This window comes from Rhinatrema bivittatum, chromosome 4, assembly GCF_901001135.1.
Source record: "Rhinatrema bivittatum chromosome 4, aRhiBiv1.1, whole genome shotgun sequence".
NCBI lineage: Eukaryota > Metazoa > Chordata > Amphibia > Gymnophiona > Rhinatrematidae > Rhinatrema > Rhinatrema bivittatum.
The window spans coordinates 475,592,966-475,606,923 of NC_042618.1; the positions used below are offsets into that span (position 1 = coordinate 475,592,966).

The 13,958-nt window shown below is 46.2% G+C and overlaps 1 protein-coding gene across 5 annotated transcripts in view; it reads right to left on the reverse strand.

Moving 5' to 3' along the window:
• The window catches only part of DYRK4 (dual specificity tyrosine phosphorylation regulated kinase 4), a 246,022-nt gene that overhangs the window by 168,210 nt on the left and 63,854 nt on the right, over positions 1–13,958 (reverse strand). The window contains exon 1 of one of the 5 annotated variants that reach the window (XM_029597283.1): positions 4,501–5,122. The exons of the other annotated variants lie outside the window; for them this stretch is intronic. Coding sequence (XP_029453143.1) covers positions 4,501–4,794 — 294 coding nt within the window. The 5' untranslated portion in view covers positions 4,795–5,122. Of the gene's footprint in view, positions 1–4,500; positions 5,123–13,958 lie in introns of those variants that run through there. 5 annotated transcript variants of the gene reach the window in all.

Genomic DNA, 13,958 nt, shown 5'->3' on the forward strand with positions numbered 1-13,958 from the left:
ACAATAATTCAGAGTTAATTATGGTAAAGGGCCGAGCGCATGCCACGAGTCGACCCCAGGACGAGAAGGAGTATCAAGCCATTAAAAAACAGAATTCCAATGGTGATCAAGGAGTACTTGAAAAGAGAAGTGGAAAACGCCATTGGAATTCTGTTTTTTAAAGGCTTGATACTCCTTCTCATGCTGGGGTCGGCTTAACCCTGCCGACTCATGGCACACGCCCGGCCCTTTACAATATATAATAAAAGTAGAATATTTTATAAATGAGGCTGGAGTCAGTGTGAAGTGTGTCTCCAGCCTAAATTTTGCTTGGTTATCCCTCACCTGTATATGCTGTACTGCTGGGCAATATGTAACGCCAATAACATGCATGTTTACTTACAGAAAGGGCTTTCAATATTGTCCTCATTGTGTCTAATCTGTTTTGTGGGCCAACAAATCTTCAACCTCCAGAACTCTCACTTGTTGAGTCCCCCAGGGCTCAGCCCTTTCCCCAACATTCTTCAATATATGTGTTCGTCCAATATATGATCTTATTCAGACCTTTAACATCCAGTGTCACTTGCTCACTGATGATATCCAACTTTGTGTCAACATTGGAGTCGACTAGAATTTTTCTATCTTGAATCTCAACAATTGTCTTTCAGCGGTGGCCCAATAGCTCAGCAGACATAAACTCAGGCTCAACCCCTCCAAATCAGAACTCCTCTGACTGAGCCAATGGGGATCACCCCTTACACTTCTTACCATCCTTAGCAGGCACCCCCTCCAACCAAAAGAATCAGTCCGGAGCCTGGGGTCCAAACTGATATGTGTCTATCAATGAGGTCCCACATCACTAATATCGCAAGATCCTTCTTCATGCACCTCCATCAGATTAGACATCTATGCCATTACCTCAATCGCAATAATTTAGCCTCAGTCATCCATGCTCTAATCACCAATCGGCTAGATTACTAAAAAAGCCCTATTTAATGGTATCTCCAAGACCAACATATGACGTTGCAACCCATGCAAAAAACTGCTGCCAGACTCTTGATAGGTGCCAAATCTTCAGATTATATAATACCTATCCTATATGATCTACACTGGCTCTCCATGGAAGCCAGGATAAAATTCAAGATTCTCTGCCTCACCTTCAAGTGTGTGAACAGACTGGCCCCTGAATACCTCTCACAGCTCCTGACTCTTTACGACTCTTCTAGAGAACTCCATTCTTCACAAAGGACCCTTCTTGTTTCTCCTCCCTTGTCCTGCAAAATACAGAGAAGCCCAAATTTTAAAAGGCCCATGAGCGTAAAATTTGAGGGTTACGCGTGTGGCCGCGCCCTGTGCGCACCAAGCGCATTTTTGAAAGGGCCCGGCCACGTGCGTAACCCCTGATACGCACAGAAGTGTCGGGCCAGCTAAAAGGGGCGAGCTGGGGGCGTGGTCTGGGCAGGGTGAGGGGCGGGCCAGGACAGCGCCATTAGATGCTGTCCTGGAAAAGCACGCACTGGCAGCTGGCTGGTGCACAGAGTTTACTTCTGCTCCAGAGGTCCAGTAAGAACAAAACAAGAAAATTGGGGATAGGTAGGGTAGATTTAGGAGTCGGGGAAGAGGGAGGAAGGATAGGGTTAGGGAAGATCCCTCCCAGTCTGCTCCTTAATTGACGATGCATGCATGTTATAAAATCGGCGGGTCCACGTGCGCGCGCCAAGAACTGCCGGCACATGGATGTGCGCGCGCCTGTTAAAATCAATCTCAGAGCCTTTAGCTGTTACGCTCCCAAGCTCTGGAATGAGGTTCCACATCTCACTCACCTTGAATCACACTACCTCACCTTCTGGAAGAAAGCTAAGACACGGTTGTTCAACCAGACCTACTTCCAGTCCGATCCACAATAACACCAATCTTCCAGTTCAAACCCTTCAATCTGCCCAACCTGTCCTCCTCATTCTAACCACAGATCAACTCCAATCTTACTAGCTACGACCCTCATCCTGTGGAATTAGTCTCTTCATCCCACATTACCAGCAATTCAATTCACCAGGAAGGCATATAGCCCCATGGTTTGGTCTGTCATTGTCACCAAACTACCCTATAACCTTTCGCATTGGCGGCCTTTCCCAGGTGAATTAAATATCAAATATCAACTAAAAATATAAATAAAAGGCTTCAGAACTCAGTTGTCCTCCCTACTCTCACAGTCATCGTTGTCCAGTCAACTTCACATTTGCTTTAATAGTATTATGTGAATTTCCTGGTTTTAACTTGGGTATTGGTTCTTTAAACAGTTTTCTGGTTCAGTGTTTGACGTCCAAAGTGTTCTGTTTATTGTAGATTGCTTTGAAAGGTTTACCTTGACCTGTAAGGCGATCTGTAAGTGTGCCTAAATAAAAATAAAATAAATAATCTGTGTGCAGGTATTTTTCTATGCTCTCATACAAACCCAATTTGCTACTTCCCATCTCTGAAAGAAGTAACATTTCTCTGCTACTCTTCCCTATGACTGCTTCCCTGTGCTTGTGTAGCATGGATGACACAAGATCTCTGAGCCACTGCTTGGGCCTGCTGACAGACCTGACTGCACTACTTTCTGGGATGCTGGCATTCCCTACAGTTTTTACTCACATACAGCAAACATACGGGCTTTAGTTTTGTTAGGAACTAGGCAACATTTTGGGGAAGGGCGAGTCTGCTCTGAAAGGATGGGCTCCACCTTAACCAGAGTGGAAACAGGCTACAGGCACTAAACCTTTAAAAAGGAGACAGAGCAGCCTGAAAAACAATTAGGAACAGCAGAGCCACCATCTCAGGGGTCAGCTCAGGAAGGGAGTCAGCAATGTTGGTTTCTGTCTCTCTAACACACGTACACGTCCTGCACGTTCCCGCGTGTATATGGCTCTCTAACAAGAGCTATTTCCGCCAATGTAAAAGCCGCTTTCCTCAGCGTATGAAAACTTTGATGACTGTGTCCATACCTCCCTGAGAGAGCTGGCTACAGTAATTCACACGGCAATATCTAGCCAGCTGGCTTACTGTAATTCACTCTATCCAGGTGCAAAAAACCGCAGGGAGGCTTCCTACAGGAGGTCAGAGCAGGGACCATGTGACTCTCGGGCTAGTGGAATTACCCTGGCTCCCAGTGATCTGGGGGATCGAGTCACTGGCCTCCGGGTACCTGGAGAACCAAGCTAAAAAATTCTTTCCAGATGTCTGGATCAGTCCATCCCGTTACACTTGCAGAAGCCTTTGTCTCTGGACAGGTGTTCATCGCAGCAAGCCGTTCTCCGAGTTCCTCCTCTGTCCCAGGTAAAGCTGGGAGCCACCTGTGAGGCAGCATTTATCTGTCCGGCCCCCTAACCTATGCAACACTGCTCCTTAGGATATTTCCGCTGAATCTTCTCACCATCTCCAGGGAAAAGATCAAAGCCTGCGCATTTCATCAAGGTTTTTCAGTGGAAATAGGAATGTAGTGTTGCGTTTGGAAGGGATTTTAATTATTTACCGATCACGTTACTTATTTCCCGAGGTTAGCCGAGGGGGGGCGGGTGGTTAGGGGGCTGAATGATGAATTGTGCGGATGGCTTGGGAGATTATTTGAATGTGATGTCATTTTAAGTAATTATGTTATACTATCCATACCACTTTGGGCAATTCTTAATCTGGGAAGGTTTACCAATGATATTAAATAAATAAATAAAAATAAATAACATTTGGATCATTTGCTCTTGTTTTTCTTAAATTATGTGGGGTTGTTTGGGGAGGGGTAAGCTTGTTTGTAATGATTTCTAATTTTTATTGTAATTCCTTTGTGCTGCTTGATAAAAGTGGATAATCAAGTCAAAATAAATAAATACACTCACACACATATATGCACACACACTCACACATGTAAACATATACCCTGCCACAGCCACAAAAGCTCTCATCCCTTTTCCTTATAGACCCTGGCATATGTGATGGCCACGCGCCTTCCTCATAAGAACATAAGAAATTGCCATGCTGGGTCAGACCAAGGGTCCATCAAGCCCAGCATCCTGTTTCCAACAGAGGCCAAACCAGGCCACAAGAACCTGGCCATTACCCAAACACTGCCTTTAAATCCCACTGATCCATTACCACCTGGAAGGATTCCTGGCTGAGTTCCCTATTCCCCTAGGTCCAGCCTGTTCCTGCTGAGAAAATCTATCTGCACATTCTCTTTCCATGTAATGTGAGGTGCTGACAACTGGGATAGACCTCAGACCTTCTCTATCATTACCAGCTCTCCTCCCTTCTCGTGCTCGTCTCTTGTCCCTGCAATATCACCTTCTTCCCGGCTCTCATAAGCCTTTCTTCTTTCTCTGCTTTCTGTCTTATCCTCCTCATCTTATGCCATCCTCCCCTCACCTTCATCAGCCACTCCTTCTTGCATCCTGAGCTTTCCATTACCAGTTTCCCTCGTCTCTCCCCTTGCACATCTTTCCGTCCCTGAATTGTTGGCTCCTATCGCTCCTTCCCTTCCCCGCCGCCTACCTGAATCCCTGGGAGTTGCGGCAGTCGGTTGCAGCAGCAGCATGTGCAGTTGGCCTGCTCTTGGTGCCCAAACACGGCGCAAGGCGGGGCGATGGCAGCACCCCGTCCAGAGGTGCGGAGCTTGGTGCGCCGGCCCCAGAAAGTTGGCGGTAATGGAGGGCGTGGCACATCCAGTGGTTTCGGGCTTGGTGGCTTAGCCTCACACAAGGAACAGCATCGGCGGCAGCAGCATTTCGGGGCAGGCCGGGATCCGTGGAGCTCCTGGCGCTTCATCAAGTTTGCTGTTCGCCTCATGGGTGATGTAGTTCATAGGCTACATTTCCAGTGATGGAGTTCGCCTACTGGACTACATGGCCCATGAGGCTTAGCGAACTCCATTTATTTTGGGGTGTTTTGACGTCATTTTTAGTGCTCCCCCGTTGCTAAGTGTGACCCGCGTCACAATAAGAATTAGAGACTGATTCCACCAAACACAGCTGCAGCTATCCAAGCTATTCAGAAAGCTCTTGCCAGAGTAGACTTGCTGGGGGTCCCTTTAAACCTGTTTCCATATGGTGGCATTAAAGGCCATATCAGAATCTTCCTCCTCTTACCACTGTGATGCAGATTAAGGCAACAATGGCCACGTGAGGTCATTATTCCATTCCATCTATGAGATTAAAAAAAAAAAAAAAACCCTGACACACACTGATGACAGAAAGGACTGGCGGCTGCCATCGTTCATTTGCGGAACATCTTCAGCTTCAAGGCGGCTGAGCAACCCCGAGGCTCCGCTGGCGCTCCTCTTCGGACCCCCGGGGCAGCGCACGGCGAGGGAAGCCAAGAGGCTGAACAGAGCCCTGCTCCCTGCATCCTAACGCAGAACAAGGGATATGAGGCAGGACTGTGGGCACACAATGAGCTTAACTGTTGATGTCATATCCGTGCTGCATTAGCCAGTGACCAATAAGAAGCAGGACTCTGTGGGGGGTCACAGTGCTGAAGTGGGGGGGTCACAGTGCTGTTCTTACTTTACTCCCATGTTAAACAGGACAGGTCTGGAGGGATTTTGGGCTACAGTAAGGACTCTGCGTACATTACAATCTCTCGGCGCAGACTGGGAATGGCGTCCGGCTGCAGTAATTATTAGGCTAAAGTCTGTGTACTCGAGATCATTTTTTTTTCAACTACAACACAGTAGTAAGACATCCAAAACGTCACGTTTCCAGCACTTATGCAGGAGATGAGTCATCTGAACCACAAAAATGCAGAGTAAACATTTCCTGTATTATATGGTACAATAAGTTACTGCGGAGAGGACAAATGATACTGAATGAATTATCGTGGGTTTCCTTATGACATGGAATCAAAGATTCATAAAAATAAATCAAAAAGGACCTTAGCAGTGCAGGTAATCCATCCCCTTGCATCCAGGCAGGCTCCGCTGTCCCTAAGCCAGTCCAGAACAGATGTGTGTCTAACCTGCTCCGAAGAACCTCTGATGATGGTGATATTACCACATCCTACTCATCAACTTGTTTCAGCACTTAAACTATCCTCAAGGTTACAAACGTCTACCCAACAGGTATTCTAAATCCAGAGCTGACTCTAGACTAACTAGCTTTTTGTGCGAAAACTGAAATTGGTACCCCCCTTTGGTGGCAGCTTAAGCACAGCAATGGCTCTGACCCAGGATACCCATCTACCCCCTCCTCTGCCCCCCACCCCCTCTGCTCAGCAGAACTCCCCTCTGTCCCGCTACATTGCTCAGCCTCTCTCGTCACTTTCCCCGGCATCCTCTTCCCTCTCTCCCCGCTTCTCTCTTTTCCCGGCAGGCTGACCCTCCCACCACAAACAGAAGCCTCCTCCCTCCCTCCCGCCTTCAGACATCCCATGGAAGGGGGCCAGTGGCGCGCGCTCTTTGACGGCACAGGTTGCACATCCCAAAAGCCAGCCTTGTCTTCACTCTACCTGAAGTCCTTTAACAATTGAGCACGGTGTGAAAACTATTTCCAAATTCTTACATCACTGATTCATACAAAGCTTGTGGCCTACTATGATCCCCAGACCTTTTCCTGCTATAAAGTTGTTCTCCATTTAAATATACTTTGTCATTTTATTTTTCCTTCCTAACCATGGGTCTTGCTCTATTTAGTCCTATTTCTTCCCGATCATGACTCAGTTCTAATCCTGCCCTCAAAGTAGATGCAACTCCTTGGTATCATCTTGTAAGCCAGTGGCTGGTCGACATATTTATTGAGTTAAATCCTTCTTCCTCTGCAGCAAGGACAAATGTCCTTGAAGCTGTCCCGTGAAATCCTTCATCTTTTAGTTACAGAGGAATGCAAATACACAGGTTTTTTTTGAAAGCCAACAGGATGTTGCGCGTCCCGGCCGCGTGGGTGCCGCGACTGGGCCTGCTCACCTCGACCTGCCCCATCTTCCTCCCCACTCCAGGCCTCGCAACGGAGCTCCCGCGTCGGCCGTCTCGGCCCCGCCCCTAGGCACGCGCGCAGCCGACGTCTCTGTATTTAAAGGGCTGAACGCGGGAAACCCGAACAAGACGCGAAGTGATGACATCACCGCTTAACCCTATTTAAAGTGAGGCCCTGTCCCCAGGACCTCGTCTTGGCAATTGGGTCGACACCGTTGGTGTGTTAGTTTGCCTTGTGTGTTCCAGCTTTCTCCTGTTCTAGTCTCTCCTGTTCCAGTCTCTCTTGTTTCAGTCTCTCTTGTTCCAGTGTCTCCTCATTCCAGCATTCCAGCATGCCTCCGTGTGTTCCTGTATCCTTCTCAGGTAGTACCTCTTCGGACTGACCCCTGGTACTGACCTCTGTCTGCCTGACCATTCTCCTCTCTGCCGCCTGGAACTGACCACTGCCTTCTGACCATTCTCTTGTCTGCCGCCTGGAACCGACCCTCGCTTGCCTTGACTACACTCGGACTGACTCTGGTATTGACCTCTGTTTTGGATGACTACTCCTGGACTGATATTCTGGCTCTCACCCTTGTGCTTCACTCGGACACTGTCTTCTGGCCTACTGTGACTACCAGACAAGCCTGCTTGGAAACTAACCGCAGCTTCCACCTGACTAGATCCGCAGGCGTTGCCTGTCTCGCCCGGTGAACCTTCCTGAACTGCTACCTCTCTGAGGTCTCCGGAGCTCCCAGTTTGGGTCAGTCCATCCACTCTGCATCAGCTATGCACCCTTGCTCAAGGTGGGCACACCCCTCTGCTACCTCTCCGGGAGACCACCTGAGGCCCACCTAAGTCCAGACGGTCTGGGTACCCAAGGGCTCAACCTGCAGAAACCCCGGACTGTTATTGGTGAAGCTCCAGCTATCCTCTGTTTCCTTGTGTGCTCCGCCTCCTGTTGGCAGGTGCTTTCTGGGTCCGACCTGAGGGCCGTACCAATCCTGCACCAGGCCAAGGGTCCACCTCCAGCGCAACACAGGAGGGCCATTAATACTTCCTTGTGATGGTTATTACATTGATGTCAGCAGGGATCTACTTTGACTGGAAGCCAGTGCTGTATTATTTTCTAGACTCCACTGATACAAAGTGGACATTACTGGGAAGGGGGAATATTAGAATTTATTATAATTGACTTTCTTAGGGACACTTTTAAAATTATTTACAAACATTTGATATTCCGCTTTTTTCCAAGAATGGTCTCAACATGTATTACAACCAATTATATTAGACTAACAGGTAATAGCTGCAAGGTTGTCTGCAGCCAGCATTGCATAAATATCCAGATATAGTGGATGTTAATTTTTTTTTTTTTTTTTTTTACCAATGAACAGACTGGAACAAAGCCTAGTTGAATAGTCATGCTCTTGCTTTTTTCCGGAAGGTGAGGTAGCATGGTTCAAGGTGAAGGAGTAGTGCTACCTCATTCCAGATTTTATTTTGGGTGCATAACAGCTGAAAGCCCACAGTCTTGTTCAGTTCAATTTCACAGAAGACAGGGAGGGGAGGATAGAAGGGCCTTCTGGGAAGAACAGAGATCCTGGTGAGTGTGCCTGAGGCATGTTTATTCACACATTTAAAGACAAAGAGGGTTTGGAATGTTATTCGGGTTCAGTTTGTGTAGAATGGTCCTCATGTGCTCTGTTGCTTTGGCCCTTACCAAAATTGTAGCCACAATGTTTTGCAGGGTTTGGAGATGTTTCAACCCGTACTAGAAGATGCTATTCAGTAGTAAGCTACAATTCAACATGGTTAGTGTATGAACTATGGGAGCTAGATTGTATAGATCAAGGTATGTTTTGCAGGGGTTGGAGATGTTTCAACCTGTACTAGAAGATGCTATTCAGTAGTAAGCTACAATTCAACATGGTTAGTGTATGAACTATGGTAGCTAGATTGTATAGATCAAGGTAGCTAAATAGTTGGTGAATCTGGCTTAAGCTACAAAAAGGAGGCTTGAGAGGGGCGATTTCACTGAGAACTTTTCTATGAGTTGAATCCTGAGGCTTCTTACAGATTCTTTGGGCTGAAAGGGGGTTCCTGACAGAGAAGGCGGCAATAGAAGGGGATGACCTTGGAAAATAAGCCAGAGGAGTTCAGATTTTAGAGGGATTTCATTTGAGTTTGTAATTACTGGAGCCATTGGGCTACTGTCATAAGAGTTATTAAAACTGGCTTGATCTGATCCTATTCTGATGTAAAGATGGATGTCATCTGCAAATAGACTGCTATTATGATGTAATCACTTGACACTAGGTCATTAGAACATCATATAAATGATGGAAACTCCAACATTAATTTTCACAACAATTTTTTTGTTATTGTGAAAGGAGACCTCATATACAATACAAGAGAGTTTTTCTTGTATGGCTCGCTCTCTCAAAAGTGTGGGGTTTTTAAATATAAAAATACACCACTACTAATTGAGCTGCACAGACCTTTACTGTGTTTGCTTGCTTATTATAATCATTGGTCTCTTTTTCACAAATATTTTGAGATTTTTTTTGAGATGGTATTTAAAGCTTTTTTTTGACAAATCAAATGACACTTATCGTTTCTTGTTGAGCAAACGCACGCTGAAGGAGCAGAAGTACCGCTGTGGGCAGGACAGGAGCACTGCTCCAGGTAGAAATATCGCTCCTTCAGCAGGCGTTTGCTCAACAAGAAACGATAAGTGTCATTTGATTTGTCCAAAAAAAAGTTTTAAAAAAGCTGGAAAAAAAATCTCAAAATATTTGTGAAAAAGAGACCAATGATTCTAAGCAAGCAAACACGGCGAAAGCCTGTGCAGCTCAATTAGTAGTGGTGTATTTAAAAAAACAAACACTTTTGTGAGAGAGAGCGAGCCGTACAAGAAAAACTCTTGTACTGTATACGAGGTCTCCTTTCACAATAACAAAAAAATTGTTGTGAAAATTAATGTTGGAGCTTCCATCATTTACATGATGTTCTATGTAAATAGATGGCATTCAATGCTGAAGACTTAATAAGTTTGCAGACCGGATCAATGTAAATATTTGAAGAAAACTGTGCAGAGAATAGAGCCTTGTGGCACTCCACAAATGAAGTTTTTAGGAGCAGATTTGTTGGCCCACAAGACAGATTGTGTTCTGTTAGAAAGAAAAGATTCAAACCATTTGAAGGCAGTACCTTCAAGGCCAATGTGTCCTAAGTCTGTTATGGTTTATGGTTTATTTGGTTTTCTATACCGTCATATCAGTCGGGACCTTCATAGAGGTTTACAAATAATTAACAAGTAACATACATTGATGATCGAGTGATGGTTGGACATGTAAATTAAATGGTAGTTACAAAGCATTTAAATAGCACTTACACAGTAGTTACATAGTTGTTAAATATCATTTAAATAGGAGTTAAATAACTGTTAACTATGATGATTGGCAATGAAAATTCAATAGTAGTTACATAGCATTTAAATAGTACTTGAGAGTAGTTACATAGTTACATAGCATTTAGATATCACTAAAAAGTAGTTACATTGTTGTTAAATAGCATTTAAAGAGGGGTCAGATAGTATTTAAATAGGGGGTTAATATCCGTTAAATATGAAGATGTAGAGATTACATATCATGGTGATGTGGTTATGTGGCAGTTAAATGGCATTTAGATAGGAGTTAAAACACCGTTCAATCTACAACCGTGTCAAAGGCTGCAGACAGATCTAATAAAACTAGGCTGGAGTTACCCTCTTGGTCTTGATTTAGATGAATATTGTACTTAATACTAAGTTCCAAGGTCTTTCCTGAAGCCAGACTGATGAGGGTGTGAAAATGTTGCCCTTTTCAAGGCAGTTGAGGAATTGTAAGGAGACTACTTTTTCTACTAGTTCAGATAGAAAGGGGAGGCTGGAGACTTGACGATAATGATCAATGATTACTGCCTTTTTAAGTGGGTTAGGTAGGGAGCCTTGAGATAAGATGATATTATAGTGGACAGCCATAGAGCTAGGTCCTGTTTTAGGTCACAAATGAATCTGGGGGGAACTGGATCTAAAGGGCTCATAGTCTTCTTACGCATGCCAGCTGCGGTACACCCGCGGCCCGGCCCCCTCGCCTTTCCCAGATGAATCCAGTGCCTGGTTCTTCATCCCTGGTGGCGGTGGGCCACTGGCTCCATCCTCGGGCCGCCCCCAGTGCCTCAGTCTCAGCTACGGATTCCTGTGCTCTGTGTCGAGCCTCTCCGCATGGCCCGCGGAGAGACGCCGCCGTCCAGCGCCGCGCCCCTCCTTAGGCGAGCACGCGCGCATCACTGATCCTTATGAAGGGCCCACGGTGGGAACCTGGCCACAGCCCCGGATGATGACATCACCTGAGCTCCGTTACTTAAGGCCAGGCTAGGCTCCCTATAATTGCCTTTGCAACAGGTCTCCACGCTGGTCGTGTACTCGTTGCCTCCTGGTGATTCTGCTGTGTTCCTGGTTCCTGATCCTCTCAAGTTCCTGTTCCTGTTCTCCTTCGTTCCTGTGTTCCTGATTCCTAACCTTCCTCGGATTGCTTACTCGGACATGACCTATGCATTGCCTGACCTCCCTGTTGACTCTCTCCAAGCCCAGACGTCTGCATTGCCTGACCACGTCGTTGACTCTCTCCAAGCCCAGACCTCTGCATTGCCTGACTACGCTACTGACTCTCTCCAAGCCCGGACCACTGCATTGCCTGACTATGCTATTGACTCTCTCCAAGCCTGGACTTCTGCATTGCCTGACTACGCCACTGACTCTCTCCAAGCCCGGACCTCTGCATTGCCTGACTACACTATTGTCTCTCTCCAAGCCCTTACCTCTGCATTGCCTGACTATGCTATTGACTCTCTCCAAGCCCGGACCTCTGCATTGCCTGATGACGATATTGTCCATCTCCAAGCCCGGACCTCTGCAATGCCTGACTACGCTATTGACTCTCTTCAAACCCAGACCTTTGCATTGCCTGACTACGTCTTTGATTCTCTCCTTGTCCAGACCTCAGCCTTGCCTTGCCACTGCTTCTTGATTGCCACCAGCCCTGATTCCAGCTTGCTCTACGACACCTCTTCAGTCTACGTCCTGGACTTGGCCTATTCAGGCTTCGGCCTGTTCTTGCTCGGGCACCCCCTGTCTGACTTTGATTCTATTGGCGCCCAGGACTCCGCCTCATCCAGTACATACTTCTTCATCCCACTGCTGCTGTTTCTGGACTGACCCCTCAGTCCTTTCATCAACGATGACATCCAGAGGCCCACCTAATTCCAGCCGGCTCCGGTACCCAAAGGCTCAACCCGCGGGGAACGAGGGCTGGTATTGGTGAAGTGCCAGTCAGCCTCCGTCCTTCAGCCCACTCCGCCTGCTGATGGTGAGGACCCGTAGGATCCCTCCTACGGGTTGCGCCAACCCCACCTTGGCCCAAGGGTCCACCCCCGGCGCAACAAGACTGAAAGATTCTTTGGAAGATCTTCTTTACCTCTTGGGGGCTGATGCTTCTGAAGTCAGACAAAGTAGTGCTGTGTGGGGTGAGTTGGAGTGGTCCACTCAGGGAAGAAGAGCAGATGATTATGTTAATTGTAGTGGAGGGAGAAGCATCAAAGGAGGAACATATAGTCTGGATTTTGTCCATGAAGAGTTTTGCAAAGTCTTCTGCTGTGTGGTCCCCTGTAGTGGTGGTTTGAAATTCTGCTTTGGAGAACTTCTGTACTACTTTGAAAAGTATACCCAGATGATTCATAATTGTAGTTGCTTGAAAATGTGGTCTTTTCTTTTGGCCTGTTAAATGGCTGCTTTATATTTTTTTGCATTTTCCTTGCAGATACAGAGGTTAGTGTCTGTTTTGTGTTTCCACCATGCTTCCTCAAGCTGATGGGATTGCTGCTTGAGTAGAAGAAGACCCTCATGGGATCATGGAAAGTTTCTAAGGGATCTGGTGGGGGTTGGGTTTAAGAGAATATCAATCATTGCAGTGAATTTGTCATTCCATTGTTGGACTAATACTTCGAGTGAGTCAGTGATAGTTATAGTATTTGGTATGTTGAGATTTTTAATATTTTTGCTTGTAACAGAGGATAGGTTCCTAGTGGGTGGTAGGAGTGGGGGAGCAAGATGAGTTTGTTTTGGGTTTGGAATGGTGGCCTGGACTATATAATGGTCTGATCAGGAGACTGGATCTGTTGTTATTGTGTTGGGGGTCTAGACTAATTTGAGGAATGAAAGATTAGGTTGAGGGAGTGGGAACCTTAATTAATTAAGTGAGGCCAGGATCATCCATGCTGCACTGGGAGGGCTCTCTGAGCGATAGTTGAAGTCTCCTAGTACTATGAATTTGAGGAACATAATGGCCAGGTTGCAAATGAATTCAGAGAGTTTAAGAAAGGAGTCAGGATGGTTGTCTGGTGGGCGGTAGATAAGGAATTTCAAAATTAGGCAGTCATATTTGCTTATTAGTTGGGTAGAAACCAGCTCAAGAGCCAGAGAGTGACTAAAGATGATAGCAAACCTCCTCCATGACCCAGGGGTTGGGGTGTGTGATGTATCCAATAGCCAGATGGGCGGAGTTGAGCAAAAGTGATGGCGTTGCCTTCACCTATCCAGGTCTCAGTAAGGCAGAGGGAGTAGAGATGGAATTCTTCAATAAGCTCAAGGATGTACTGAGATTTACTGTTTACGTTAAGAAGAACAAGTCATAGAGAAGATAGCGATCTTTATTTGGTTTCGTTGCAATTCAAGTGTTGTAAGATGATAGGAGAGAGAATCAATGTTCCCTCTAATTTTTTGTGGGCTGTGCGCAAAAACTTCTCATGTGCAATGTAGAATACTAATTTGTGCATAGTGTTCTTTGAAACCCCGTTCTATTTTCCCTTTCTGGTGCATTATATCTTTTCCTCTTTGTGCTTGTTTCACAACCTGTGTGTGTGTGTGTGTGTGTGCACACATGTACATCTTACAGGGAAAATTGAAGGAGGTGCCTTGTACGAAGTGGTTTGGGTGGTTGTGGAGTTGTGGAATTCTTGGGCTCCAGAT